General features: G+C 42.5%; 2 protein-coding genes across 2 annotated transcripts in view; both read right to left on the reverse strand.

Annotated features, from left to right (window-relative positions):
* Positions 1-7,510, reverse strand: part of shroom3 (shroom family member 3) — a gene marked incomplete at both ends in the record, with an annotated part of 47,743 nt that extends 40,233 nt beyond the window's left edge. The window contains 2 exons of the mRNA XM_080847074.1: positions 2,847-3,001; positions 7,364-7,510. Of these exons, the coding sequence (XP_080703200.1) occupies positions 2,847-3,001; positions 7,364-7,510 (302 nt within the window). The remainder of the gene's footprint in view (positions 1-2,846; positions 3,002-7,363) is intronic.
* An 8,627-nt stretch (positions 7,511-16,137) lies between these two features.
* stbd1 (starch binding domain 1) lies at positions 16,138-19,364 on the reverse strand. The gene is made up of 2 exons (XM_080848055.1): positions 19,052-19,364; positions 16,138-18,636 (listed from the first exon to the last, which is right to left on the reverse strand). Exons 1-2 carry the CDS (start codon positions 19,308-19,310, stop codon positions 17,159-17,161), a joined length of 1,737 nt encoding a protein of 578 aa, XP_080704181.1. The 5' UTR covers positions 19,311-19,364; the 3' UTR covers positions 16,138-17,158.

Below are 19,364 nucleotides of genomic sequence, written 5' to 3' on the forward strand. Positions count from 1 at the left end.
GACAGATTCGCCCCAAAAGAAAGAGTTTAGACTAGAAATCCTGTCAGGTTGCCATCGATTTGGATAACAAACGCTTTTGTCACCACTACTTGCCAAGGGTGGATTCTGTACCTTTATCAATTCAATTCAATTCAATTCAATTCAATTCAATTCAATTCAATTCAATTCAATTCAATTCAATTCAATTCAATTCAATTCAATTCAATTCAATTCAATTCAATTTTATTGATATAGCGCCATAACAATACAATTGCCTCTAGGCGCTTAGCAATTACCACTGAGAGACAACAACACATTCATAATCAGGGATGAACAATGCTGCCTATGCTCTTACCCTGGCAACCCTTCTCAGAGCACCATCTCCACCCAAAGACACGAGGAGACGTCACATACCTGTCTGATTCACTCATATTGTCTTCCTTTTCGTCCATCACCGCTCAAACTTACACCCAAGGCAGATAATCCCCTGCTTTCTCTCACAGGAGCTGATCCCGCCTCCCAACCGCTCTCATTCTGAGAGACTGAGGCATTAAGAAATGAGTTCAAACTGGCAAAGAAAATCTTCTATGTTAAAGTCCTTCGCTACGGTCCATCCATGGTGTGGACTGATCGTCTCCAGGATTGCTGGCCTTAATAGATGGCAGGATCCATGTCAGCACAACCGCTTGAGTCAGAATCTGTTCTTAGCACAGATTTCTAACACTGTTATCATAAAATGTTACAAAGCCCTGTCGGCACTGACAGAGGAATGTTAATAGTTGTAAAGTGAGCGCAGTTGTGTTCCCGTTTACTGCTTCTTCCCAGCAGCCCTCATGACCTCTCTCTGCTTCCCTTCACGCGGTCCCCCGTTTCCCAAGGAAGTCTCCGAGTCCCAAGTCCTCTCTTGTGTAACTCCTCCACTCGTCCTGTCCCCTGGTGATGTCACACCTGCATGCACTAATGGCGGTTGGCCTTTACTGATTGTGTGCCCTGGCTGGCGCTATCTCTCCCTCTCCACTCTTTAATGCCTCTGGCAAACGAGTCATCCAGGGGGAAAGCGTGTTTGATCAAGAGCTTCACAAAGTCAACAACTTCCTCCTCAGTGTGCTAGACAAGGGTCCATTTTGAACAGTCCCGTGAGGTAAAGGAGATCTGGACTCTGGAGGGGGAAGCTGCTCGCCCCAACTCGGATGCCTCTGTCTGCCAAGGAGTGGACTCTGTACCGGGATGCAAATAAAAGCCTTACTCCCGCAGATGCCTTGTGTTTCCTGCCTGTGTCTGAGCCTCCTCAAGTGACTACCCCCACCACCCTCCTGCCCCGTCGGCCCCCGTACCTCACCCCAACAGTCTGCTCACCCTCTAACACAAAACCCCAGCCATGCCTGGGAACATGAGATTTCCACGGCCTTCTATTGGACCCCTCTCCTCTACTCTCTCTCCCTGATTCTCTCTCTCTTTCTCAGCACAGCCACACATGAGAGCACCATAACCCAGATCCCCCCAGCCACCCAACGCCCCCATCCCACACAGGAGAACCGCACCTGAGAACTGACCATCTCTCCCCTCCCCCATCCGGCGGGCGGCATTCACCCCAAATCCAGCCCGAGTTATCCTGGAGAATCTGACACCAGGCACTGGCCCTGAACAAAGCCAGGTGTGGGACAATGGTCGCCATTATGGCTCCTTAATGGGGACTAAGAAAAAGACCTGGCTGTGTGCACACAGACTGCCTCTATGCCCTCAGGCCTGTTGTGAGCGGCCCAGCCCAGGCCACACTCTGTGCCCCAGCATCACTGTCCCCCTCTTTCAGCTGGGGGTAAAGATGGGTGACTGAGTCAGCCACTTAATACCTGCATGATAACTCTCATAAGAACATGCTGCATCTCTGCCAAGCTGGAAATCCAGTGGAGATATTCTGACTGCTCTTCTAGTGTGCTGCTGCACGGAAGCTTCCAGTTGAATCTCATAGAGTTTGCCCCCTAGAGGCAAGACCTGACAAGTGCCAGGTGCACGGCCTTCAATCCCTGTTGCCATCAGCAGTATCTAATCTGTGTTGCCTGTGCAACGTATATCAAACAAAGTCCTGTGATTTGGATTCTGGTTGTGTGTTTGAGTTTGTTTGTGGATGTGAGAGAGTGTTTTTGCATGTGTGTGTGTGTGTGTGTGTGTGTGTGTGTGTGTGTGTGTGTGTGTGTGCACGCTCTCCCCTATTTTGACTCTCCCCAGGGTGTTGAGCACGTACTCACAGTAGCCCTTGTGCTAATAACAAAGAGGCAGAGGCATCATCTGGCTGAGCCAACTTCCACTGACACCAAGCCTGTGTGTGTTTGTGTGTGTGTGTGTGTGTGTGTGTGTGTGTGTGTGTGTGTGTGTGTGTGTGTGTGTGTGTGTGTGTGTGTGTGTGTGTGTGTGTTGTGTGTGTGTGTGTGTGTGTGTGTGTGTGTGTGTGTGTGTGTGTGTGTGTGTGTGTGTGTGTGTGTGTGTGTGTGTGTGTGTGTGTGTGTGTGTGTGTGTGTGTGTGCATCTGAGGCTGTGTCTATCTATGTTCGTAAACTTGAGGCACCAGGCAAGGCAGTGAGAGAGTGATGCCATGACAGACTCAGTGAGCAGGTGAACTTATACTGCAGGCTGATGTTGTGATTCTGGCAAACAGAACATCTGGAAAACAAATGTCGGCTTCAAAAAAGTATATCATGACAAATTTGACTTGATCTTGCACTTACCAAGGCTCCTGGCTGAGAAAATCTAAGCTAACCAGTCACACATTAGCTCCACAACAGATCAAAAACACACTAGCCATAAACTTTCATAAATCAACCTGATCTGCTAGCCTAGCTAGTGCTTCAAGAGGGGGCAGTTGGACTCACCTGCGGACGGTCAGCCAGAGGGTCTTGTAGGAGCCTTTGACCAGAGAGATGGCCTCCTGTCTGAAGCCGCTTAGCTCCACATCGTTAATAATCACCACCTGGTCTCCCACCTGTAGGGGATGCTCCAACTGGTCTGCTTTGCCTCCTTCCTCAACCTGGAGACAAACACACACACACACACACACACAGTTAGGCATATACAATGAAACTTAAATGAATAGGGTAGAGACTGTTTTTAAAGAATGTCACAGTCCACACTCTACTCTGTCCAGTCACAGCCACCTTCAACTCATTGACTTTCATGCCTCAGTGAGGTCATTTAAGGTCAATTTTCCACTGGCATGCCCAAACTGGGGCTCAGGAGATGTGTCCAGAACTGTGTCACCCCTCATAAAATGCTCCCTATGGATCGTCCTGCTTGCCTTATCTTAAGAGCCTGCTGCACATGGAGCAATGTGTGAAAACATTCCTCTGGGAACGCCGTGCTAGCCCCTCATCAAAGCCACACAGATGGGATACACGTGGAAAATGTGGGATTTCCACTTCTTGAGGATGACTGTTGTCATATTGTAATAAAGACATGATGACAGCATTTCCTGTAAAAACAATAGACTGAACAGATAGATAACAGCTGATATTATAACAACTCTTTCAGGTGAATCTCCATGTGAAAAGATTCTTTTGAGCCAAGCTTCTTTAACATGCATCACTGTTGCCTATTAGTATGTAAGACTGTGTAGGCGTCAGCTGCCAACAGGTCATTAGTGGGTGAGCATGTAAACAGCATTTAGAGCCTATGCTCATTCATCCACTGATGCTGTTTTCAATGAAACACCAAAAAGAAAAGGAGAGGCCTTTTGAATTGCTAGACACTCTCACCTCACAGTTGCACACAGTTACTCTCGGACATTTTCTACAACTTTTTAACTTTACAAACTGTTGAACAAATTCTAAACTCTCATTTAATATACTGCTGTTCAGAACGTGACATATTTAGAATTATCTGAAAAACATGGCATGGCTATGTTTTACATTTCCTCCTGGTGGCAAGCTGTTGTGGCCCTGAGAAAAGGCTGCGCTGAGATTTGCTTAACTTTGGTGGCCAGGGGGCCGGGACAAGGACTCTTTTAAATACAGATGTGCTGCCAAGCGCCTGACAATGAAGGTATTAATAAGACCCTGGATAAAGAGACTAATTCTCTTAACCTTTCTTTAACCCTCGGCCCTGCGAGTCGTAGGTCACTGTGACAGCGTCTCCAATGGCCAAGTCCCAGTAAATAGAGTGCTACATTCAAAGCCGGCCCAATAAAAGGACATCTTACAGGAAAGAAAAACATATGACTGGAAAATCAGTATGCAGTCATGAAGTGTTTGGATTCGCTATCTCTTTTTCTAAGCCTTTCCTTTCTCCTCCTTGTTGCCTTTCAGGCAACCCTAGCACTCGCAAATTCCGTTACCGACATTCTCTCTCTTTCACTCTCTCTCTCTCTCTCTCTCTCTTGAAATCCTGCCAGGAACCCCGAGCCACATTCCGGGTTGCACTTCCCCACTTCAGGAGAGGGCCTGGGGAGAGGAGGGGGGAAGGAAGACTGTATTTGGGAGGGGTAAGGGGTTCATGTAATGTGTAAGTGTGTGTATGCCTATGTCTTTGCATGAGTTAGTGCATATGTTGGTCATTCTGGTGTACCATTACAGACGTTAGCATGCTTGAACATCTGCTTAATGGTGTTCTGGTGTTAATCCCTCAACAGAAGGACTGTGCCACTGTCCCAGCAGCATCCGTGTCGGGCCGCTCACACCAGCTCATCCCTTATCTGCACATCAGAGCTCTGCTCTCCTCCCTTACAAAGTCAGTTCCAATCAATCTCTCCATTCTGCATGAATGTGACTGAATACACACAGGAAGTGTAGTGGCTTGCTTGGCATTTAATGCAGCTATTTCATGAGCAGATACTAGGATTCTTTCGATTGTATTATAAGTCTGTCACTTTTCATGGTCAGTCGATTTTAATTTCTCTAACCTTTACAATACTGAGATCTCAACATTTTCATTACAACTCTCGCTCTCTCTCTCTGATTTCCCAAAACCTTATCACTATGAGTTTCTTTGGCATCAATCAACGGTGTCAGAGAAAGAGATGTAGACATCCTAAGATGTCCTTAGACCCCAAATGGGTTGCCAGGCATCTTGCTCACATTTGAAACCATGTCACTAATCTTGTTTCCTTGTAAGCAGTCATTAATATAATATTATAACAATTATAAGCTAGAATGTGATTGGATATTTCAGAGCGTCCACTGAGGGCGTATATTGCTTGCCTTGCTGAGTTCTGTCTTACATAATTTCTGATTTTATAGAAAAATATCTTCCGGTCTATCCTAAAAGCTACATACATTCCTTTAAACAGGGTGGCTGAAGAGTGCCTCTTTCATTGCCCCTGGGATCATTCATTGCCACTGTCACTGTCACTTCTTTACTACTTTTTGCTTTTGTTTTCAAGGTTTAATTTCTTTCAAGGCAATTCAGTTGTCAGCTGAGAGTTCTCTCCGAGAATGAACTCCAAATCACCAAATAAGGCCAGCAGAGCAGCCTGCCTTGCCTATCCTCTTTTAGACCCAACTCATTTTATCTGCCAGACTCAATCCAGCCAGAGAAAAACATAAAATAATGTTCCAAAAACATTGAACTCAGTACAAATTGTAATATAGCTCAGAGCAATCAGTGCTGCTTCAACAAGTCAGAGGCAGGATGGGAAAATGGTCTTCAGTTAATGAATGCCCCCTCCCTCCCATCCCCATGTCATGTCTGCAAGACACAAAAACAAACCTTTTTTCCCTTGTGGGAAGAGAAGGAATTGAGTGGGAATGATATGAAAACTTCCCAAACAAGCTGTGGGATATGGGGAATGAACTCTTCGGTGAGGGCATGGTGAGCTCAGATTAATGATGATAAAGCTGGGTGAACTCAGTGCTCTGATACATGGAGGTATAGTCCAAGACAAGCACGCTCCCCTTCCTCATTCTCTCCCTTTCCCTCCAATGCTGAGAGGACAAGGCAGAGGCTCTGCATCACGGGCCAAGCCAAGAGTTATGACTTCCCTTGGATTCTACAGCTACAGCAACTTGACTTATTTATGAAGACTATCCTCATCTGATGGCGGTTTCCCCTTAGACGTTTGCAGACCAAAGGCGAGTACTGAATTACAGTGCACACAGCAGGGTTAATTCTAGTTCAGGTAATGTGTAAATACAAATGACATCACATTAGACATCAATAACACAGGGGTCATGGGGAGATTGATCAGAATTTGGCCACAGTGTTGTATCTGACACTAGATCAGTTATTATTGGGCTTAAATGTGACATATGCTGTAACACTGTCATATGTGTGCAAGTGGTGTTATAGAACATAATATTTGTGTGCAATGACTTTAGAGAGATTAAAAAAGGGAGAGGTCATGTTTCCTTTCATCAACCTGTCAAACACTTCCTGTTCATTGACCACTTTAGGCTGACCTTTGAGTTTACTATCAAACAGGATTTGGATGTGTAATTAAAGCATGTCAAGCCCTGTACACAGCCCTGCACAGACACCTGGACAGGGTGAGTACATGAGTTCAGCAGCGTTTAGGTCACACTGCAACCAATAACAGCAGAATAACATTAGACACTGCCAAGCAACACAGGTCTGGCAGAATGTTCAACTCACACGGGCTATAAGGCTAACTTCAGCTACATGATATCCATGAGTTGCTGTTGATAGAAAGTCTGAATTGATGTCTTTTCCAAAAACGTCATATTTGGTAGTATACAAGCCATCACTTACACAAACAAATCATGCAAGTCTCAAGTGACTGTGACTGCAGACATGAGGTGAAGAGGATACGCAAGCTTTGGAAGCTGCCTCTTCTGCATGACCAAAGGGCCTGGGAGAGATGGGTGCCCTCATCCACACCACCAGCTTGTGCCCTGTGCTGTCATCTGGGGCAGTACAGACATACAGTATGCCCTAAAAACGCACTGGTCACGAGATTGTGGATTAGCAGACATTCTTTTGTCCAGGGCAAGGAAAGAGATTTAGCATGGAAGCGGTTGTGTTGAAAGGCCACATTCATTGTAACAACCACTTGTGGCAGACTAGGAGGTCCTGCTGAGGGCTATTATGTGAGTAGTAGGCTCCTCCAGAGGAGTCTTTTATACCCATCCTTTCAGTTGGGATAATATAAACCAGTGGTAATGAGTTTTTAACCTCTTTAGCAGCAAGAACAGGTGCATAATTACATGTGACTATTATGATAAACGTCTATATGTCGTCGGATCTATTGTGTGAGCGATCTGTCTGAATGAAATAGCTATAAAGGTCTGACAATTCAGTGTTTCGGTGAAATGTGAAACCACTGAATCCTGGGCCACAGAAACATAATGTAAGGCCGGTCTGTTGACAGATAATAGTCAAATAAATCATTCAAAGCTTGGAAATGTATGATAATGATATATAACTTCTAATGAGTCCTCACCTTCGAGATGATGAGCGCCTCTCCATGTTCAAGGCCACCTTTGAGCGTAAACCCCCATGGAGCTCCACCCTGGAGCCGAGCCTGCACATACAGAGACTTTCCCCTATGGAACACGGTGCTGTTAGAGCCGGTTAAACTGTTATCCATAGTCAGCAACAGAGGCGAGAAGAGGCGAGGACCGTAGACAGTCCTTCTCACCGGCTCAGTCAACCAAAGCCCACTTGAGAAGACGAATCGAGGACCAGAGAAATTTGGTTATTTGCTGTCCTACTCCGCTTCTTCTTAGAAACCACACATGGCAAGATAAGAATGTCCATTCCTGTTTGATAAATCATTTCCGTGCATTATTAAATTCTTAGTCAGACAGTAAAGAGGGATTGCCAGGGTAAATATTAGGTCATTTTTCCGAAGAAAATTCAAACGATTTGTAACCATGTCATAAAACAAAGTCAATCGGCATAGTTCTATGAAAAAATCAAACTACAAACTAAGTGCAAAAGTAATACATCCCTTTTGAGTTTTAGTGTGTAGGCTACTATTCCGTGGAAAGCTTCACGTTTGATCGTTTGTCAGCCCTTTCCCTCTTCCGACTTCATTTTAGCATCACAATAGAATTTGCTCCAATCCACTGGCTTCAGAGAAAGGATACCGCTAGTCTGGCCGCTGAGTTGCTTTCTCAGAGATCTGGTCAGCCAGTCCTGTCACAAAAAAAGTTTTGTCCAGCAAAGTTTTAAAATTGTGAATGCTGGCTTCCCCCACAATGTTCACATTATTCCGTGGATAACCAACAGACACATTTCACTTGTCGAACCACGCACGAGTCGGATCGGGATTTCAGCTGGTTCTCCTGATGCGCTGAAACTTTTCGAATCCATGGATGCGATATTTTGTCCTCCTGCCCAGCTCATTACTCATGGGTCTTGCACAGCGCATGCGCAAGGCACGTAAGCCGCTACACTTTCTGTGCAGACCGACAGGAACCGTGTAGAAACCCAATGACAGTGAGAGGTTTGGTTCAGTCATCTCCGTGACCAGCTCTCTATTCTGCTGCGGCTCACACACTGCGCAGGACAAACCGACCGTCCCTCGGTCATTCCATTAGTGTGTCTTGATTACTTCATCAAAATTCCAGTCCAACCTCTCCAACAAGGAAAACAAGAAGAGCACCAGCATGTCTCCGTGTCCCGTTTATGCATTCCCAAGAGTGAACAAAGATACCACCTGTACTAATAGTATTAAAAGAGGCATATGAGTACACTTGTAATTTAACACTCAAAGCCTTTCCCCTTTTTTTGAGTTGGAGCTGAATAAGTGTCAAGAGCTCATGTTTTGTCCTGGTAATCTCTGATATTCAGGTCAAGAATAGCTGATATCTGTATGACCTAATATGGCTGCTATTTGTAAAAGCACAGACATTGAAAGTCTTTGAACAAGTATGTGTGAAGCAGTTTAATTCATTTGGAACATAAAAGTCCTTTGTGTTTACCTTTGGTCTTTTGTAAAAAATAAAATAAAATAAAAAGTCTCCTAAATATTATTTGTATTATTTATTATGAAGAAGGGCTTTACATTCACTCAGTTGCAGGTGTTTCATTCTGCCAGGCCAGGAGCTGTGCCGGCCGTCCTCCAGTTAGAGTCAGACATGCATGCTGGCAGAGCAGGCATGGGCTCAGAGAGACTAATTGAATTGTATGTTATAAATAAACATCTCTGCGCTTTGTGAATGAAGATTTGGTCCGCAGAGAACATTCTACTAGATGGTGTCAATCCAATTTTTCACTTTCAGTAGGCAGTAATGGAGGATATGTGTTAGCCCTACAGCTTATTGTGTTTCAACCAGTGGTGTGTTTGCCTCTGACTTGGCATTTTTCAAATACTTAAAGATTAAGCTCTTAATGGTGATCAGTTATCAGCAAAAAGCCCATTTTCTTTACTGCTAATATTCAAATGTACAGTGAGTGCTGTGCTTGACAACTGTGTGCATCCTTATGAATGCATGTCACAACAGGTTTAACTGAAAAAAAGATTTGCTTATAGTTGTCAAAGACTGTACATGACTTGTCATTCCTATCCTATTATTTGGACTAAAGTGTGTGAGAGAGAGAGGGAGAGAGAGAGAGATAGAGAGATAGAGAGAGAGAATTACTGATAATTTTGCTGTTATGTACATAAAAACATTAGATTCAAAAGCAGAGACAGACAGTGTGTCAGAGAGAGGGAAAGAGAGAGACTTGAAGGTAAACAAAAGGTCTGTTGAGACCAGTTTTAGATTAGAGCTCTTTTTGTAATTGAGTGATTTTCTTTAATGCCAGTCTGAGCCCTATGTATTTTCTCAGACAAGCAGGAGCCAAGGGCACGACTGTTTGTCTAGTGAAGACATATGGAAGACACATGCTCTGGGGAGGGGGAGTTTCCATGGTATGTTTATTGTATGTTTGGTATGAGATCTCCTCCATGAACTCCTCATATGTTTATTAAGACCCCAGTTATTATATCTCACGAACACATACCATAACCAGTTACTGTCTCTCAGCACTGAGTTTGTATGGCTTGAGATACACAGGCAGTATACACTAAAAGCTTAATTATAATATGAATAAACACACTCTTCACATGATCATGGTTAGATTTAGGGGGTGTTGGTGTGTGTTCAAGGAAGGAAAACAGGTACTTAGGAAAGTACAAGGTGGCACATGGTGAGGAGGGGGGTCATCAAGGGCAAAGGGCACTGCACATCTGCTTTGGCAGGATGTTGACAAGAAACAGGAAGCTCAGTTGAAAATAGGAAGTTGTTCTGGAAATGCAAGTGACAGATGGATGACATGCTGATTCTAGTCTCTACCCAAATATTCGGACAAGTGTGAGCAAAACAAACGTGGTAGTTAGCAATGTTTACCTAATTAAAACAGGTCTGTGGATGGATTTCTGCTGAGAAGAAAGGGTGTTATCAAAGAGCTATACTATCAAATATATGTAAGGGATAATGTATTGTCCGGAGGTCATTCTCCAAAAATAATTCCCGACGGGGCGTCCTGAAGGGAATTATTTTTGAAGAATGACCGACGGACAATACATTATCCCGCTTATTATACGGTTACTTGCCAAAAACGATAGAAGACATTCCTCCAACGTAGCCTACCTCTTTTTAATGATTTAGTTGCCGTTTCATGAGTCCCGTTAAGAAATAAATAGTTCTTCAAGCAAATAGAACTTTGAAGTTTCAGGTGTTGCATAGCAACCCATTACTTGCTGACTTCAAATGACTGTCTACTGTTGCGTTAAAATGACTGGACTTCTGGCGGAATGATATGAAAGATGTAAATTAGAAGTACAAAACCCGTTGCCAATGACAGCAGTCATTATCTTTTCGCAGCGGTATGTTAGCAGGAATTAATGTGACCTATGACGTAGGGATGGCCCATTCAAATCAACGGTACTTTTTGGAACATTCTGAAGAGCCGTATAATAAATATTTATAATATAAAATCAATTCTGCCCTATGGAGAGAACTGGACCTGGAATGCAACAATGATAACACCATTCTTTTTGACTGTCAATGTTTATCAACAATGACAACACCATTCTATTTGACTGTCAATGTATATCAACAATGAAAACACCATTCTTTTTGACTGTCAATGTAAATCAAGAATGACAACACCATTTTATTTGACTGTAAATGTAAATCAACAATGACAACACCATTCTTTTTGACTGTCAATGTGTATATCAAGAATGGCAACACCATTCTATTTGACTGTCAATGTTTATCAACAATGACAACACCATTCTATTTGACTGTCAATGTATATCAACAATGAAAACACCATTCTTTTTGACTGTCAATGTAAATCAAGAATGACAACACCATTTTATTTGACTGTAAATGTAAATCAACAATGACAACACCATTCTTTTTGACTGTCAATGTGTATATCAAGAATGGCAACACCATTCTATTTGACTGTCAATGTTTATCAACAATGACAACACCATTCTATTTGACTGTCAATGTATATCAACAATGAAAACACCATTCTTTTTGACTGTCAATGTATATCAGGAATGACAACACCATTCTATTTGACTGTAAATGTAAATCAACAATGACAACACCATTCTTTTTGACTGTCAATGTAAATCAAGAATGACAACACCATTCTATTTGACTGTAAATGTAAATCAACAATGACAACACCATTCTATTTGACTGTAAATGTAATTCCATATCTTCTGTAAACTGGAACACATCTTCAGCTGTTGTGGAAAGAGCTGGATATTCATCCCCTAAGCCTATGTGTGAAACTGCAGGTGTGCACAACCACATACAGTACTGTATATCACCTGGCACAACACATTGACTCATAACATACTTTAATCATGATGCAATGTTCACCACACTGTGTCACATCATTAAAGATGAGAGGGGGGAGCAGTGGGGCAGAGGCAACAGCCACACTGTTCACTGCGTTGCCCTGCTACAGAGCAGTCATCAGGTCATATGACCCTGAGTCAGGTCTTTCTCCCCTCGGTAAGGTGTTAGATTGGAAAAACAGGGCCTGTGACTCCCACAGCACGTGACCATGTGCCAGTGGACCTCACAAAGGGCAGGCGATTAGGTAGTCTAAGGCTATCTGTACAGTAGCCAGGAACACACACCCTCTTGGCAACGCAGCACACTGTTTTCCATGTATGTTCCACAATCCTAATTGTGTGTGAGGCTTTTGATGGGCTGATGAGGGACTTGCACAGGAAATATTTGGCAGAATGGTGGGAAAATTAACAAAGTGATGAAAGAAAAAGATCCAGATTCCTCTTCTGTCAGTGGGTGGTCAGTTGTTTATGGGAAGAGATTTTTTTCTTATTGGATTTTAAGGTCCAGTGGAAGAAAAAAATGTTTTGACAGCAAATAGCCTCGAGACGGGATTTATTTTCCCTGCTTAACTCCAGCTGGGATGAATTTGTGTGGAGCAAAAAGCCATATTGTGATTCTTTTCAAGTAAGGGAGGGAGGGGTTGATGAAGGACTCATTTTAAAAGAAGCCCTTGAAGAAGCCCTTGAAGTCTTCATGAAAATCATTTTGAAAATTCCAGTAGTTTAAGGAGCGATAAAGGACCATTCTGACCGCTCCAGAGGCTTCACACATGACATTTGTTTAGTGAAAATAAATAATGTGGATTTGTTTAGACCAATAATGTTGTTTGTTTGCCTTGAAATCATCTGTACTCAAGGGTACAATTTAAAGTAAGGTTTAATTTTTGGTTACTCTAAAAATCTGATTTGTAATTCTTCCTTGGTCAACACTTTGCCAGTAATCAAAACAAATGTCAGCTCAGGGTCCTTACGTTTCTGTTTCACAAAAAGTGCAAATATAAGAACACTACTACTCTTAACCAGAGTGTGGCACTATTGTTCCATCACATTGAAGGGATTTGTTTAGGCACTTTGGTCCTGACCTTTACCAAAATTGGTTAAATAAAACCTTTCAAAGCTGCCCCAAAAGACATGCCTAAATAAACTAACCAAAAGATGTGCTTAAACAAACTAACCTAAAGACATGCCTAAACAAACTAACCTAAAAACATGCCTGAACAAACTAACCTAAAGACGTGCCTAAACAAACTAACCTGAAGACCTAAAGACATGCATAAAGAAACTAACCAACCTAAAGAGGTGGCTAAACAAACTAAACTAAACGTAGCTATGAAGTAAACACAGTAAACAGGAATGTTCTATCACAGGTTGTTGTGATAACAGACATTTGAACAGGTAGATCCTTGATACAAATTTCTTCAAGATGATTTAAAACATGTAGTGTCACATAATGCATTTATGCATTTTTTTGCATTTGGGGGTGTAAATAAATGCAACATATCTTCTGTAGATATACAGATATAAATTGATGTCTACTAACATAAATGTTCTCTCTCCCTTATAGCATGTTCCAATCGCTGATGGAAGGGTGAACTATTGCTCCTCGTCCCCACCACTCCTCATCTACGCACATGGACAGCTGAACTCTACCCACTCACTTTCTTCCTTTTCTTCCCTTTTCTCTCCCTACTAATCAGGACTATCTCCGCTATGGGACGCTGCTGTAGTCTCTCCACCTGGTCCACCTGGAGAAACCCTTGGCCAATCGTACCCACCGCCACTGCATTGCCGTACACCTATTCTACCCAATACCCTATGCTAGCATTTATATACAATATACATTATTGCCACCACTGAAATGTTTATCTGTCCCTACATCCCTTACCCCTGTAACAGTAACCCTATTGGTACAGTAATCTGGTCTTGCCTGTATCATGTGTTTACCACCGGATGTCTGTATACTTCAAGCAGATGGGACCTCAAGCAGATGAGTTCCCCCTTATGTGCCGTGGTTCTGCCTAAGGTTTCTTCCTGCCTTACGGGGAGTTTTTCCTTGCCCCTGTTGCCATTGTGCATGCACTAAGGGGGTTTAGGCTCTGTTAAGCGCCTAGAGGCAATTGTAATGTTATGGCGCTTTACAAATGAAATTGAATTGAATTGAATATACCTCAGGCATAATTAATCTTTCTGTGTGCATAATTAAATTAAGAACCTCTGATCCTTTATTTCCTCTTTAATTTTCCTTCAGTCCGTCAGTGAAAGTTGACCTTCCCTTTATTTTTATTTTTAATTGGGAGAAATGAAACACATGTAGTAATGATATTCTTTGTTATTATGTGTCATCAGTACATTTTCATAGCACAGTCAAAATCTTTCAATTACATTACATTTATTGTAAGTACCCCATCGAGAGATTAAACTGTATTATTATATTAGAGTTATTCTTATCGGGCTTTTCATGCTTGGCAACTGCAAGATAAGATGGAATATCTCTTCTGAAGTTCCTTTTGGATGTTGAGCAGTCCTGAGAGGCTGCCAATAGTGTACAATCAATCTCTCCCCTCTCCACCTCCTTCCCACCAAAGACAGCTCACTATTTCCATCCCCTTTCATTCAGGAAAAAAAACGGTGTCCTCTTTCAAAGTCATTAAATTAGTTTCATAGTGGATTAATATGAAGCTGCCATATTGGGCTATAATATAACAGCCTTCTTGATCTGAATATGAGCCATTGCAAACAAATGCACTTGATGCTCTAGCAAAGCTTTGTGCCGTGTTGCATTCTGGGACAAGAATGCTGCCGTTAGCAACAAATGTGTCTTTACTAGTGACTATTGGCCAGTGGATGGTCATCATTGCGATTATCCACTACACTGTAAGTAAAAGGCTGGAACTTCATTTCCCAGAGGATGAGCAGAATAGGAGAAAAGTGTGGGACATTTCAGGAACTATTCAGGTAAAAATTCAGATAACTGAACTGGGGACAGTCATTCGCAGAGTAGTAAAGGCCATTTCTAGGGAGTCTATTTCTGTGCCGTTCCCTGCTGTCCTTATATAGGCTGTCCCAATGGAAGGTCAGGGTAATCTTAGCAATATCTCAGTATGAAGAGTGGTATGTTTTATTAATAGTCTGATATGCACACACACTCTGTCTCTCTCTCACACATACACACACACACACCTCAAAGTAGTGCAGTAAAACATGGGCTTATGTAAACAGAAAATAAAATGTGCTGACAGTCACAGTAATCTTTATTTGAAAGAGTATCTGAACCTAAAATGACTTTGGGAAAAGGATAAAAATTGTCATACTTTGTTGGGCTCTGTTGGTATAAACTAAAATGAAACCTAAATGTATTTTATTTTCATATAATAAATACTTTAAACTCCATGATGGGAGAGGAGCAACAGTGAAAAAATAAGGTGACGCAAGAATATCCTGACGTCATGGCTGGAACATCAAAAATGACACAAATACACCATCCATCTGTTAAACTAGACCAAAGCACACTAGGCCACTGCACCTGCAACTTACTGTCAAGTCACAAACAAAAAAAAGTTTGCAAACGCATCCTGCATGGTAGTTTAATAACTGGGCTATCCAAAAATATCCCATTTTTCCACTGTGAGGGCGCAGAAGTGCCTCATATTTGCTCCACTGAGAAGTTGACTTTGAACATTTCTGCTCTTTTTTTGCTGCATGCAACCTTCTTTGCACAACATTCACACAGCTTAAGCTGTGATGTCAATGTATGCTCCTTTAGAAGTCCTAATGCTGAATGCATGCCATCCTATTCTGTATTGCTACAGGCTTTAAAAGGCCACAACAGTAACCCAGATTTACCTCCTGCCAAAAGACGAGACACATGTTTTACAAAAATAAGGTTGGACTATTTTTTAAGTTCTCTTTTCTGGACCTTAAAATGCACCCACTCAGTGCAAATGAATCATTTACAGGCCTGGCAGCACAGTCCATAATCCCTTCCATCACAGAGCCTTACAAAACAGAGAACCCAAAAAATAGAGAACAGAGAATTCATAAAATCACTTTGGAAAATGAGAACTAGACCTTTCAGAAAACAAAGCCTTGATGTATGCCATAGGTGAGCAACTTTTGTTAAATAAATGACTACTAGCTAGTGCTAGCCCAGCACCTCCCCCCACATGGTTTCCAATCCACCCATGCATCTGTGACTACAGTCTTTATTTCTGCAGAGAACACTACCGGGGCTTTTAAGCCGCAGTACAATGTGAACTGAAATCCTTCATGACCCCCTCAACGTCTGAAGGGAATAGCCCAGTCACCCAGCAAGTCAGATCTGGAAATTTAATGAAGGAAGTGACTCAGGAATGGGAGAGCTGTGCAAATTCATGAACAAAATCACTATTATGCAAGAGGGATAAGTGAAGGAAATACTTTATTATTTTTTTCCAATACAAGTTAATATGATCAATTAAACTTACAATATACATAACACATCAGACACCATCAAAATAATTAAATATGTTTGACACAACACAAATACCCTTCATGGATTATTACGAGTACAGATTAGAAATACAGAAAACCACCAAAAGGAGACACAAAAAAAAGAAAAACTGTGAGGGGAACATAAGTGAATATTTACAGAGTGCAAATAGAAAGATTACGGAGCACAGTTTAAAAACAGTCAACATGGGCTTGCTTTGGACTGTGCTCTGTGTTGCCCCCATCCAGAACGGATGATGGTGGAACATGATCTAAAACTGTGAACACACAACTGAAGAAAAAGTTAAAAACAATGCAGGTCTTAAAATAAAAAGGAACACATGTTAAACATTTGACAACAAAGACCTATACATATTGCTGTAGAATTAAAGGCATCAAGGATCAGCTGGGAGAAGGCATATTAGATCAACATTAAAAATTCTGTAAAATAACCTAGAATACACGTGATTTCAAAACCAATCTGCTTTAAAGTGAATCTAATAGGAACCAAGTGGAATGTTGCATTCTTGTACATAAACAATGAAACTAGATTCTACATTCCACTGAAGTAGATAATAGATCAGTAGCAGACACAGTAGCTGACACACACAAGACCAGTAGGAGTCATCAGTGTACCTCGGAGAAAGACTTACATTCATAGGTTTTTAAAACAAACAAGCAGCGTGAAGAGAATATTGCTTTTGTCCAGTGCAAACACCAGCATTTAGTGCCTTTGACCTGCTCTTGAGTAACCAATGTTACCATGACACCACAGTCTTTTGCTACACTAACTAGCATTTCAACACCAAATTATACAATCCCCCCTCCCCAGACAAAAATATTGCACCTTACATTAATATTGTCAGATAACATTATTGCTACATATTGTATTTTCATATTGCAGGAGTAGAGTTTCCAGTGAGCAAGCTATACAAGCCATTTCATCCTACCTCTTCAGAGGCAGCCCCACCATCTCTGGACATGGAGGTCATCATCTTGCCCTGTCAGCACTAGGTGGCGGTTACTACACTCTTCCCAGCGAAAGATCTCGCCGTCCTCAACCAACACAAACTTCCACTCCACCTGGCTCTCCGCTGGGAGGGGGAGCGTCTCGGACCAGAAGCCATGTTTACTTCTCTGAAGAGGAAGAAAGCTGCGCCAGGCTCCAAGCTCCTGCTGGTTCCCGGTGATGGCGAGGAGCTGGTTAGGAGTGTCAGTGATGTAGTGGACGGAGAAGGTGACACGTACCGTCTGAGGCATGGGTGGAACGGTGGCCACTCGTTTCATTGCAGGGTCATCATCATTATTAGCATTGGAAGAAGTGTATGCAGCTGAAAGCTCCTCTGAAGTCTCAGATTTCTCCGTGTCCCAGTCTATATCCTGTTGAGATTCCTCAGCCATTGAGGAGCTTTCACCTCCCTCGCTCAGACTATTCCAAGGGAAGTCACTAAGGCTCTCATTTCCATTCAGCCATTCGTTGTTATCCATAGTGGCCTCCATGATGTTAATCTCAGTCTTGTCACTGCTCTCCTCTACCTGAACGTCCCCGCCGCTGCTCTGGCTCGGTGCCACAGGGCTCACATCCACGTTCTTTATCAAAGCTGACTCTCCGGTCATCCCAGGGAAACCCTCAGGGGAAAAGCTCAGGTAGTCAGACTTGTAAAGGTTAAAGATAGGCATTTCCTGATCATACTGGTGGATGACCATTAACTCCTCCACGCCCTTACTTGTTATACCCGTTTGCAATGCCCAGATCAGATCATCAGTTTTTCTTTGGTTTTCGCTCACCAACTGCTCAGGGGGAGAGTCTTGACCACTTTGCTGAAAATATGCAAAATCATGTTCAACTGTGCCTGCAATGCTGCAAGTCTGATCTTGGGCCTTGCAACTCTTCTCAGAGTCTCCATTTTCACATGCATCTTCAATCAAGCAGGACCTAGTCAGAGCAGAAGCCTTTACACTAATTTCCTTCTCTTGCAAATCTCTATGACCCATTTTAAGGCAGGCTTTCTCAAAACTTCCTGACAAATTCTCCCAAGATTCATTGACAAAAGTATGCATTTGACCATCTTCAACAAACCCTTCCTGGATAACCATCAAGTCCTCGTCAGACTGCACTTCCACCTCTCTCTGCTCTGCAGCATCTTCCAGCCCTGCATCTTCAGCTTCAGGCTGGTCAATGAGATCATCGCTGCCGGTCTGAGAGGCACAGGATTCGTTCTCAGAAGTGTTGTAGTCAGCAAGAGACTCATGTGGAATTCCCTGCACACTCGCACAGCTCTCAGATGACAGGTCTGTGCATGACGGTTTACCCCCTTCCTTCAGGTTCTGGCCATGAGCTTCAGAGATGTGGCTGCTTTCAAGTGGATAGACGATTTGAATCATTTGACAAGGATCAGTTGGAATAGTTTTCTGAGCATCATCCATATTCCCTTAACAGAAAAAGAAAAAACAAAACAAAAATCAGATCAAAGCATTCTCCAGGTGAAATGGTTAATGTGGGTTACCTAAAGAACTTATCATTGGCTACTGATTGTTTTGCACTTATAGACAGGCTGCCAGTGGAAAGAGAGATACATCAAGTTTGCAGTCAGCTAATATTCAATGCAAGGCCAATTATATGTTGGGCTATAGGTCTTCAGTTGTAAGAAGTTATGACAGGCAACTAATGCCAAACAATGTATTTCATCGACACGGATATACGTCGGTATGTGTTGCCTAGTTTAACAAAACCCTTTCAATCATTACTGTTGCGAGTGTAAAAAAGGAAAACGCAGGGCAGGTTAAGTTGTCGTCAGACATAGAGCATTTCAACGAACAAGTGGATACAAATCATTATAAATGTACCTGTTGAGTCGACGTGTTTATTTTGTACTCTCCTCTTCTTCGGAATCGGATTTGTTGTCTCTTTCTCCTCGGCTTCCATCACTGATTTCTCGGCGTTTCTTTTACTTTGACCCTTACTAGCTCGATAAATGAAGAATGCTGCACAGACAGACAACACTGCAATTACCGCAAGAGCCATTAGAGGACCGTAACCTTTCATCAGTGAAAATAATAGATTAAGATCACGGCTATCCAGGGCGACGCTTTGACTTTTCTTCATTTTCTACCAGGACTCACTCGTAGCCTATTTGTAGCAGTTCGTTTATCCGCCTGG

This window comes from Sprattus sprattus (assembly GCF_963457725.1).
Source record: "Sprattus sprattus genome assembly, chromosome: 11".
NCBI classification, from domain to species: Eukaryota; Metazoa; Chordata; class Actinopteri; order Clupeiformes; family Clupeidae; genus Sprattus; species Sprattus sprattus.